General features: G+C 39.3%; 1 protein-coding gene across 2 annotated transcripts in view; it reads left to right on the top strand.

The window, feature by feature from the left end:
- The window catches only part of PKD2 (polycystin 2, transient receptor potential cation channel), a 74,880-nt gene that overhangs the window by 51,882 nt on the left and 10,978 nt on the right, over positions 1-12,020 (top strand). For both annotated transcript variants that reach the window (XM_017970427.4, XM_002745606.6), the window contains 3 exons: positions 2,215-2,313; positions 10,771-10,892; positions 11,157-11,274. In XM_017970427.4, coding sequence (XP_017825916.2) covers positions 2,215-2,313; positions 10,771-10,892; positions 11,157-11,274 — 339 coding nt within the window. The remainder of the gene's footprint in view (positions 1-2,214; positions 2,314-10,770; positions 10,893-11,156; positions 11,275-12,020) is intronic.

The following is a 12,020-nucleotide window of genomic DNA, read 5'->3' as shown; positions in this document are numbered from 1 at the left end:
AGATAGATAGATAGATGATAGATAATAGATAGATACATATATATGTACAAACATACATAGATACATAGACACATACATACATACATAGAAGGCTGCTTTCAATACAAACCTGTCTTTTAAGGATATGACAAATTAAGTATAGGGTTGGCCACCCTTCTGAGCTGATTGCCTGGTGTTAGTCTATTGCCCCTGTTTAACAAGAAGGGACAGTGGTATGAAGTGGCTCAGCTGAACCAAGATAACCCCACTCTTCCCCCACATCAGTAGGAAAGACATCCTGGTGTAGATGTCCATCTGATAATTAAGGGAACCTTGGAAGACAGGATGGAGAGAAGGATGAGCTGCTTCTTCCCATACCTTCAAGAACCTTTCTCAAGCACTTTCTACTTTTTAAAATCTCTTAGCAAATCCTGCTGTGCCCTGAAGTCAAAGATTCATATTGAGAGAGCTTTAGAGGACTCAGACTTTGATCCATTTCAACTAAGATATTGGCAGGCATTAGTTAACAGCCACTTGAAGCAAAAATAGAACATTAGATGCCTGAGTTGGAAGAGAGAAGGTAGAAGGTGTTACTTGGACTGCGATTATCTGCACTTAGAATTGAGCATTTAGCCAAAAACTTATATGTATTCTATATTCTATTTTCATGTCTGCCATAGAATCATAAACAATATTCTTCCATAATATAGAGATTCATAGCCCACTAAAATAAGAGAGCTCTCATTTCTCAATCATTCAATAAGTATTTACTGAGCCACTGTATTCATATATATTATATATATTGTATAATAGTATAACACAGTGTAGTGATTTTTGTGGATTGTATACTATGAGATAGTATGTTAGATACTGCCACTATCAGGGTAAGGAAAACAGCCTGATTCTGCCCTTAGGAAGATTCCTCAGAGTTGTAGGGAAAGCAGACATTATCAAATACACAACTCTATAGTTACAAACCACAGTTATGTGTTAAAAAGGAAAAACAAAGGAAGAGCATGACCTGATCTCCTGGATACAGTGCTTTGAGAAAGTCTGTTTTTGGAAATACAAACAGTTTCTACTGGGAAAGGGAAAGGTCAGAAAAATGAACTCACCATTACTGAATAGTAATACAGTAGCATCACTTAGGTAACACTCACCTGCATCAGGACCTACCCTAAGCACTTTACATAGATTGTCTCATTAACCAGCCCAACAAATATGTAAGGGAGATACTATTATTTTTCTCATTGTATTAATGGAAAACAAATAAATAATTCTTTAAAATTAGACTTAGAATAGTTAAGCAACAATCTTAGCAGTACTAGAGCTGAAACCCAAGTTTGCTTCACTCCAAAGTCTACCTCTCTTCCAGAAACTTTACTTTCTCCTTACTAGGCCTGCTGTATTCCTGTTTGCAATAGCCTCTTAAACTCTAAAGGTGTCTTATAAATTTCATATATGATTATATTTAAAAACTTGGAATAAACATACATTTTACTTATCTGTGTTAACTGTTGAAATTTGAAGAGTTTTTTAGAATTCTATACCCTCTAGTAGTGTATGTAAAAGTTTCTAAATATAGAGAACATAGATAAGCAAAAATAACATTAAATAAAATAATCTTACCATTCATAGGTAAATATACAAATATTTTGTATCTTATTCTTGTATCTTTTCACAAAGTATATCGCAAAATTTTTCCTGTGGCATGACTTAACAGAGAAAATAATCTTCGTAAAAGAATGTGGCAGCAAAACTGTTAATTTATGACTTCAGGTCAGGCACAGTGGCTCATGCCTGCAATCCCAGCACTTTGGGAAGCCAAGGTGGGCAGATTACTTGAGGCCAGGAGTTCGAGACCAGCCTGGCCAACATGGTGAAACTCTGCCTATACTAAAAATACAAAAATTTTCCAGGCGTAGTGGCACATGCCTGTAATCCCAGCTACTTAGGAAGCTGAGACGTGAGAATTGCTTGAACCCAGGAAGTGGAGGTTGTAGTGAGCTGAGATCGCACCCCTGCGCTTTAGCCTGGGCAACACAGCAAGACTCTGTCTCAAAAAGACAAGTTTTTTTTTTTTATAAATAAACAATAATTTGTGTCTTTATAAACCACTCAGATTCGGGAAAAAAAAGGATGAACAAAAAGGCATGTGTCAGTTTTTTATTGATATTTCCAAATTATATTTATGTTTCTTCCTTTAATTTTTGTCCTCCTTTCATTTGCAAACAGAATATGTTTTTGGCCATCATCAATGATACTTACTCTGAAGTGAAATCTGACTTGGCACAGCAGAAAGCTGAAATGGAACTCTCAGATCTTATCAGAAAGGTAGGAAAAAACTTAATTCTCAGAATTCTTCTGTTTCTGACATAAAATGAGCATTGTTTCAGCCAGATTTCCAAATCAACACTGATCCATTGAAATTGTTTGAAATAAAGAATACAATGCTATATTTCGGGAATAATTTAAATGTTCCGTCTTGGAGTCTTGATGGATATATTGCTATCTTGAATTTTAATTCTGGGAGTCCTTTCATGCCCTGGAAATAAATTCTCAATCATCTTTTGACTCGTTAAGAACTGAGCTGGTTCATCACCTTTATTATTTTGACATCTTCTGTAGTTGGCTCTCACTTCAGGATTCTGAGTTCAAAATAAACTGGAAGGGAAGATTATATAAAGGGATTTCCATTTCTTCTACTTCGATTACCATTTTTTTTTTAAATAAGAAAAAGTTTTAAAGGAAAATACTTAGTAATTCACCTTTCACTCTTGACCTTCCACAGCAGTTTTAAAATAGGCAAAGGAAAACATTCATGAAAACATTCGTGGCCTGGGGCCTGAGATCTTTTATTAGGGCACCTTCTCAAGAAGGGTTTAATTGTTAAAAGGAAGGGCAGGACAGGAAAGTTGGGCCTCTTTGTTCTCTTTTCAATGTAACTTCTTTATTTGGTTTAAAGTATAAAACTTACACAACAACAGATAACCACATTTAAAATACAGCTTGTTTCCTAACATCATTTTGCTAAGTCATAGTGGTTCCTTAACCACAACGATGATTTTTTTTTTATTAGTCCAAGCCTTAGGATTATGTTATCTGTGATTTATGTTGTAATAGAAAACTTCAGCCTCTTAAAGTCCTTGGGATGGGACCTAAAATTGGCATTGTCTTAATTCTGCATAATAGTTGCTTACATTTTAGCAAACCTCCAGTGTGTGTACAAGCATGCCTCACTGTGCACATTTCTGATACACACAAACTTCGGTTGCCACAGTTTTGTTATATATCACCAGACCTTCAACAACACAGTTCAAATTTCAGTTATCACAGTATATTAACCGTGAGTAATAGCACAAAGTACAAACTCCACTGCTAGCTCTTTAGTGTATACAGATCAGTTATCTGGGTAACAGATGTGTAGGCTGAGCAGGCTCAGTGGCCAGTTATGACACTATGTTCAGTCTGTTGCTAATTGGTCACTGAACATCTGCTATCCAATTCACAAAGCATGTAGTATGGCTTTCTTGTGTTCCAGTAATAAGCCCATGTGACATTTTACAAAAATGGATAGTTGAAAAAAAGAATGGGTTCGGTGGCTCACACCTGTAATTTCAGCACCTTGGGAGTCCAAGGTGGAGGGATCATCTGAGGTCAGGAGTTCGATACCAGCCTGGCCAACATGGTGAAACCCCATCTCTACTAAAAATGCAAAAATTAGCCAGGCATGGTGGTACATGCCTGAAATTCCAACTACTCGGGAGGCTAAGGCAGGAGAATTGCTTGAGCCCAGGAGGCAGAGGTGCAGTGAGCCAAGATCACACCATTTGCACTCCAGCCTGGGCAACAAGAGCAAAACTCGGTCTCAAAACAAAAAGAAAAGAAAAAGAGAATGAGCTAGCAAAGAAATGAAAAATGGTAACATGAAAGTGAAATTCAAAACAAGAGTAATGATTTATAGAAGAAATAGCTGAGTGAAGAAGAAACAGGGGAGTGTTGGCCTTGCGATCATTCAAGAGATCCAGATATGGAGCCAGGAGAACTTAGTGAGGGCAGGTCCGTCACCATAAATGAGGAAAATAGTTGTCATAAAATGAATGAAGATGTCTTGAGGAAATGATGCCTGCAAAAAAACTTCACATTAAGGGAAATCTTATTAGAGATATTTGACAATAATGAAAGTGCAAAATTAAAATGAAAAAACATTGGGCCCAAGCGTGGTGGCTAACTCCTGTAATCCCAGTATTTTGAGAGGCAAAGGTGGGTAGATCACTTGAGGCCAGGAAGTCGAGACAAGCCTGACCAACATGGTAAAATACTGTCTCTACTAAAACTACAAAAATTAGCCAGGCATGATGGTGCACACCTGTAATCCCAGCTACTCAAGTGGCTGAGGCACGAGAATCGCTTGAACCAGGGAGGTGGAGGCTGCAGTGAGCCGAGATTGCGCCACTGCAAACCAGCAAGGGTGACAAAGTAAGACTCTGTCTCAAAAAGAAAAGAAAAATATGTTGGAAGCTGATTCACATTAGGAAGGAATATGACAGTTCACTTATGCATAGAAAAGAAGTTCACTCCACATTATAAAGTGGACAACGTAATATTATACAGTGAAAAGGCAAGTGCTGTTTAAACTACTCTGGATACACTTTTTACAAAAAAATAAAACACTTTGGTTTTTAATATTTCTAATGTTTTACATTTTAGTGTACTAAATCAATATAAGTTTTCTTCTTTTTAAAGTTCCCTATGCATTTATAACTGACACTAAGGGAGTGTTTAATGTTTTGATGAAAGGTTTTAAAGGTCACAGAGCAATTGTAATTCTTCCCACTGATTATTCAGATCACTTTGCACAATGTCAGCCTGCCTGGTCACTTACAGTGCTGCGCTATGTGCAAAGCAAGGTCGGGTCTGAAGTTTGCCGGGGGCAATGACTCACACCTGTAATCCTAGCACTTTGAGAGGCCGAGGCAGGCAGATTGCTTGAGCTCAGGAATTCAACACCAGCCTGGGCAATAAGGTGAGACCCTGTTTCTAAAAAAAAAAATTAGCCAGGCATGACTTGAACCTGTCGTCCCAGCTATTTGGGGGAGGCTGAGGTGGGAGGATCACTTGAGCTCAGGAGGTCGAGGCTGCAGTGAGCCAGAATCACACCACTACACTCCTGCCTGGGTGACAGAGTGAGACCCTATCTCAAAAAAAGGGAAAATCCTCATCTACATTTTGTAACCGGCGTTTTTTGGGGGGGTGCTGGTGAGGCACAGCTCCCCTGAGAGAATGCTGTGGGTTCTTGGCCTCCAATCTCTTAAAGAATAAGTGGTGGTCATATGCTTGTGAAAGTAAATATTGGACCCAAGAAGTGCTACAGAAAGGTGATTTTATTTAGGTAGAGAAAAGAGAAGGAAAGAAGAAGAGAAAGACTTTCACAAAGAGTGTGGAAGGGGATTCCAGAGGGGAAATCCTGGAGGGGAAAGGGAGCTCCCACCATGTGGGAGGGGATTCCAGAGAGCTGGAAATCCAGTGTGGGTGAAGGAGCAGGGGTATTTACTCTGGAGAAATTCCCACCTTCCCAAGGTCCTCTGGCCAATGAAAGGAGTTCCTTTAAACTTTCGCTGGGATGATTGATTCTTAGTTTCTTCCCGCACCCACGAAATTCAAAGATAAACCGTTAAATCTCCTGGATAGAGAGAGATGGGAGGGGGCATGACGCTGGGAAATTCTTGCCCTTAAAACTACAGCCCCTCATGGACCCAGAAAGAGAACACATTCCCTCATTCCCCGCTTTGAACAGGAAAATTTAACTTTTGTTGGAATAGAGGTATTGATTTTTTTAAACTACTTCTGCTGAAATGGGGTGTAGAAGGGGCCCTGCAGTTGAGGTTTTCTTTAGAGGGGAGCCTTTTAGGGATGCAGATTGATTTACAGGTTTACAGGTTTACCATAGAGCTTACAAGCCAAGGACGTTGGGGTTCCAGCAGCAGTATTAAGAGTGACCTTACAGTTTTATAAGAAATGAGTATGACAAGATGGTTAAAGATGAGAGGCCCAGAGTTATAAACGAGCCTAGGAGAGAACAGAGCCAGGTTCTTGAAGGCCTTTAGCCCTGTGTTTGATTGATTTCAGAGTTTTATGCTTAAAACAACACTTACCTGGTTTACAAAATAGCAGCATTTTTTTTTTTTTTTTTTAGAAAGAAACAGGTTTTCCTTTTTTGTTGTTAGCAGATATAGGGCTATTTTATTTTTAAAGCTATGGTAGCTAAAGAGTGAAGCTAATTTGAAGAGAGAGCTGCCTTTTGCAGAGAGAATTAGCAGCCTTTTTCGTTATTTATTAACTTTTGAGATCACTTATAGTAACTGAATAGAAGTAGTAACCTTTTTACTGCCAGCACCAAGTTTTTTTTATTATTTGAGGGATAGCAAAGTTGAGGGTTATAGTTTTATTAATGCCAGGATAAATTAGACTTATGAGGAGTTACTTCTCTGATGATTTTGTTGGAAAAGCAGATGTAGATTTTTAATGGCTTGCAGGTGTACAAAGGGTTATTTCCTTGACTTTAGGCGGCGGAGTGGAGGGTTTCTGATTTCTTTAGGAGATGTTTAAGGCTTTAGCCAAGTGTGATGAATTTATGAGTTAATTTTCACTACTTTAACTGCAGTTGGGATAGACAGAATAACCAAAAATGGTTCTTTTCAAGATAGGCCTAGAGAGGGAGAGTCTGAGGGGAGAGATTTAACAAGCACCAAGTTTTTAGGGCAGAACAACTTTTTCCCTTTTTTTCTAGGATGTCCTTTAGGTAAAGTTTTGAGAACCTGTTGGTACTTAGCCAAGGAGGTTATATTTTTTATTAGATTTGCTGGGTTTTTTTGTTTAATACAAGATTATTAGTAAGAAAGGGCCATTTATAAAGCAGTTTATAAGGACTGAGTCCTATTTTTTGAGGAGAGTTTTCAGGTTTTAAGAGTGCTATTGGTAATAGAGAAGGCCAGGAGAGGTAGGTTTTTGTGCCAGTTTTTTTTAGGTGTTTTTTAAGAATTTTATTTATTTATTTTTTGCTTTCCCTGCGGTCTGAGGCCTTTAAGCGCAGTGGAGATGTTACTGTGTTAGAGCCTTGGAGATTCCTTGGGTTACTGCAGCTTCGAAAGCAGGACTGTTATTACTTTGAAGACAGCAAGGGAGTTTAAATTTAGGGATTATTTTATTTATTAGGATTTTTATTACTTTTTGGGCTTTCTCTGTTTTACAGGGGAAAGCCTTAACCCAGTTTGTATAAGTATTTACACATACTAGCAGATACTGATATCCCGAGACTGAGGTATATGGGTAAAGTTTATTCGCCAGTTTTTACCTGGGTAGTGTCCAGCTTGTTGTTTACAGGGGCAGCTTTGCGATGTGCCAAAGGATTGTTATTTTGACATACTTTACATTCTTTGACTATTTATTGGACAGCCTTGAAGACACCTTTGTAAATATAGATTTGGCCATTTGATGTGTATTTTTTACACCCATATGGAAGGTTTGATGCAGAATTTCAAGTACCTTTCACTGGCTGGTAGCAGGTAGAAGCACTTTCTCCTTTTTAGTAGCTAACCATTTTGAAGGACGAAGATTGTGTTCCTGGGAGATTGCACTTTACCTTTTTTGATGAGTATTGAGGTTTAGTTTTTTTGGAGTGGGTTTTTCCATATTAAAGGTTTTTTTTATAAATGCTTGTTTAGCTGCCCATTTAGCCTTTAGGTTAGCTTGCCGATTGCCCTTGGCTACCTTTTTATTTCCTTTTTGGTGGCCCTGACAGTGTAAGACCACTACCTTTTTGGGTTTTTGGACATCTTGTAATAAGTTTAAATTTTTCTTGTGGTATATAATGGGAGTTCCTGCTGAGGTTAGGAACTTTTTTTCCCTTTTATATAGCAGCATGAGCATGCAAAACCAGGTAAGCATATTTGGAATTTGTAGATACGTTTACTTTTTTCAATTTTAGAGGTTGGGTGAGGGCTATTAGTTTTGCTAGCTGGGCAGTAGCACCAGGAGGAAGGGAATTGCTTTTAAGCACTGTTTGATTACTGACTACTGCATATTTTGCTTTTTAAACTTTATTTTTCACAAAGGAACTTTTGTTAGTGTAAAGGTTAAGGTCAGCGTTGGCTAAAGGAGTATTTAAGAGGTCTTTTTGAGCAGCATAGTTTTGAGCTATAATTTGCTGACCATTATGCTTTGTGTTTGCTTTTATTTTAGGAAGGAAAGTAGCTGGGTGGAGGGCTGCACATGTAGGCAGCTTTGAGCGTTAAGGCCTGATATTTGAGGAGACGATTGTCAGACAGCCATAAGCCTCCTTTACCGGCCAGAATTTTAGCTACATTATGTGAAGTCCATACAGTTAGATTTTTTTCTTGCTCTATTTTAACTGCCTAAGACCAGTATAGCCCCCACGGCTACAACTTGTAAGCAGTGTGGCCAGCCTTTTGCTACTGCATTAATTTTTTTACTTAGGTATGCCGCCGGTTGTTGGCTCCCCGAGTTTGGGTGAGAACTTCCAGTGCCACTTCTGACTTCTCTGTAATGTCCCTGTAGGAAGGCTTAGAGCTGGAGCCTGCAGCAGTGCCTGCTTTAGGGTCTGAAAGGCTGCCTTAGCTATTGGGTTCTAGAATACTAAATGGGTATTAGATTTTTGGGTTTTCTTAGAGTGTACAGAGGTTTTGCTATTTTACCATATTTGGGAATTTACAATTGGTAAAAACCAGTTATTTCCAAGAATTCCCATTAACTATTTTAAGGTTCTGGGATGGGGGAAGCCCAGTATGGGTTGAAGACGTCCTTTATTTAGGGCCCAAGTGCCCTTAGACAAGACCAGCCCTAGGTATTTTACCTTCTGTTTACGAAGTTGGGCCTTTGGTTTGGAAACTTTATATCCACAGTTGGCAAGGAAGTTTAGGAGGTCCTGAGTGGCCTGCTGGCCCTGGGTTTTTGAGCTTGCAGCTAAAAGTAAGTTATTTAGATACTGAAGAACCTGGGTACCTGGATGTGAGAAACTACTAAGGTTCTGAGCTAGAGCCTGGCTAAACAGGTGGGGGCTGTTTTTAAAGTCTCGAGGTAATACTGTTAGGTGAGCTGAGAACTTTGGTTTAAAGGATTTTTAAAGGCAAACAGAAAATGAGAGTTAGGATATAGTGGTACACAGAAAAAGGCATTTTTACCGTTCAGAACTGTAAACCATTGTGCCTTTTCTGGTATTTGAGAAAGCAAGGTGTAAGGATTAGGTACAGCCGAGTATAAAGGGATTATAACTTTATTAATAAGTTTAAGATTTTGTACCAGCCTTTATTGTTTATTAGGTTTTTGCCCTTTTAAAATTGGAGTGTTACAAGGGCTGCTACAGGACTTTACTAGATCCTGAGCCTTTAATCCCTTACAATATTCTGTAGTTCCTTTTTGGCTTTTGGTTTTAGGGGGTATGGTTTTTGGTAAGGAAAAGAGGTAGAATTCTTTAGTCTTATTTGAATTGGACATGCATTTTTTGCCCATTTAAATTGTTTGTTCTTTGCCCAGACTTTAGGATTAATTCCTTTTTCAAATAATGGGCAGCAAAGAGGGATTTTCTCCCTAATGAGGTTTATGTAGATAATGGCTGCTGCTCTGGCCAGCAGGTTCCGCCCTAGTAAGGGAGTGGGACTTTTTGGCATGAGTAAATTATGGGAGAAAAGCATATCTCCCCAGTTACAGCGTAGGGGCTGGGAGACATATCGGGAAACAGCTTGTTTTAGGACTCCTTGGACAGTTACAGACTTAGAGGACAGCTGTCCAGGGCAGGAGAGCAAAACAGAGAAGGCTGTGCCAGTGTTTAGGAGGAGATTAACTTCCTGGCCCTTTATGGTTAGTGTTACCCGGGGCTTGTTGATGGTGATGATTTGAGCTAGCACTTGCCCCAGGCACCTTTAGTTTTGCCATTGTGTTATTTGGTTAGACACCTTAGGCCCTGAGAAGCTTTGCCCCCTGGAACAGTGTGCTTTTTAGTGATTTTTTTGGTGGAGAATCCCAGAGGGGAAAGGGAGCTCCCACCATGTGGGTGGGAGAGGATTCCAGAGAGCTGGAAATCTGGCGTGGGTTAAGGAGCAGGGGAATTTATCCTGGGAGAAATTCTCACCTTCCCAAATTCCTCTGGCCAATGAAAGGAATTCCTGTAAACTTCCGCTGGGGTGATTGACTCTTAGTTTCTTCCCACCCCCGTGAAATTCAAACATAAACTGTTAAATCTCCCAGATGGAGAGAGATGGGAGGGGGCTGGGAAACTCTTGCCCTCAGAACTACACCCGTACATGAACCCAGAAAGAGAACACATTCCCTCAATTTCACTGGGTTTTTGTTTTTGTTTTTGTTTTTTTGCACACTTAAATCACTGTCCAGGAGATAATATAAAAAAGAAGCAATTCATGATTCAGGTTTCTTGATGTTCCTAAGAACTGTTGCATAGTCCTTTCTGCACTGAGGCAGACAGCTATGGCATATGTAGTAATTTTTGTTTCTGTCACATAAACTTGAATACATATGTGAGTAAAAGACCCTTAGTTCTTCATAAGTTACTGTAAGACCCTGACTTTTTCCATGTAACTCTTCCACAAGTGCTTTATGGAAAACTGGGTACATTCCGTATTCATTCAACCAGCACATACTTGTTGAATGGCCAACTTAACCAGGTTTATAATAGTTACTACTGTGAATGGACAGTAAAACAAATGGAAAAGAAGAATACACTAACCCAAGTCTTTTTCTTTTCTCTCTCTCTGATAGGGCTACCATAAAGCTTTGGTGAAACTAAAACTAAAAAAAAATACTGCAGATGACATTTCAGAGAGTCTGCGGCAAGGGGGAGGCAAGCTAAACTTTGACGAACTTCGACAAGATCTCAAAGGGTAAGAATCATGCTTCCTGAGCTTCTGAAAAATTCCTGCTTCTAAAGATAAGGGTAGTCATTCCTGGTGGTAAGGGTATTTCTAGCTCAAGTACTCATATAGATACTTTTTTTTCCCAGAGGCAGGTATCTTTCTGGAACATGTTATAAGTGGAAAACTTACCCCCATTTGGTGATTCTTCCTTTCCTCCTGCATTTTGATGTCTCTGTGTTTAGGGGAAACAGGGTACAGGAATGATTTCATCTGTTTCCTCTCTAATTTCAGGAAGGGCCATACTGATGCAGAGATTGAAGCAATATTCACAAAGTACGACCAAGATGGTGACCAAGAACTGACCGAACACGAACATCAGCAGATGAGAGATGACTTGGAGAAAGAGAGGGTGGGTCTGGTTTAGGAAAATGGGATTTGGTTCGGTACCTGCAACATCAAAGATGTAGCAAACACTGTAGAAGAAGTGGGTTTAGTCTCTTGCCCATCCCCCACCACCCTCTCTCTGTCTCAGTAGGTTTATGTGTTAGTAGCCTGTTTATTCCAAAAAGATATATAACACAATTATGTATAAAAATTGATTGTTAGCATAATATTAAAAAGTCAAAATGAAGAGCAAAGCAAAACAAAAGTGAAAATAATAGATTACTAATGAAACTTAAAAATGCATTCATAAAAACATATGCTTATTAAGATTGGGCTACAGATTGGTCAGTAAGCTTGCTGGAAATCAGCTTGAAAAGAGAAGCCTGATTAGCTGCAGAGTCCACAATGTCCATGAGAGTGAAGAAAACAAAAAAAGACTTACCAAGAGATATAGAAGTATTCTGGGTAGTTAGTGGCTTTTAAATTGTTAACGTTTTCTTTCTTTTGTTTTTTTAGACAGAGTCTCACTCTGTCTCCCAGGCTGGAGTGCAGTGGTGCAATCTTGGCTCACTGCAACCTCTACCTCCAGGGTTCAAGCAATTCTCTTGCCTCAGCCTCTCAAGTAGCTGGGATGCAGGCACACACACCATCATGTCTGGCCCATTTTTGTATTTGTAGTATGCATGGGGTTTCACCATGTTGTCCAGGCTTGTCTTGAACTCCTTACCTCAAGCAATCTGCCCGCCTAGGCTCCCAAAGTGCTGGGATTAC

The sequence above is a fragment of the Callithrix jacchus genome, chromosome 3 (genome assembly GCF_049354715.1).
Source record: "Callithrix jacchus isolate 240 chromosome 3, calJac240_pri, whole genome shotgun sequence".
In the NCBI taxonomy this organism is placed as follows: Eukaryota; Metazoa; Chordata; class Mammalia; order Primates; family Cebidae; genus Callithrix; species Callithrix jacchus.
The sequence above is the reverse complement of the archived record's forward strand: the minus strand, read 5'-3'. Positions and strand labels throughout refer to the sequence as shown.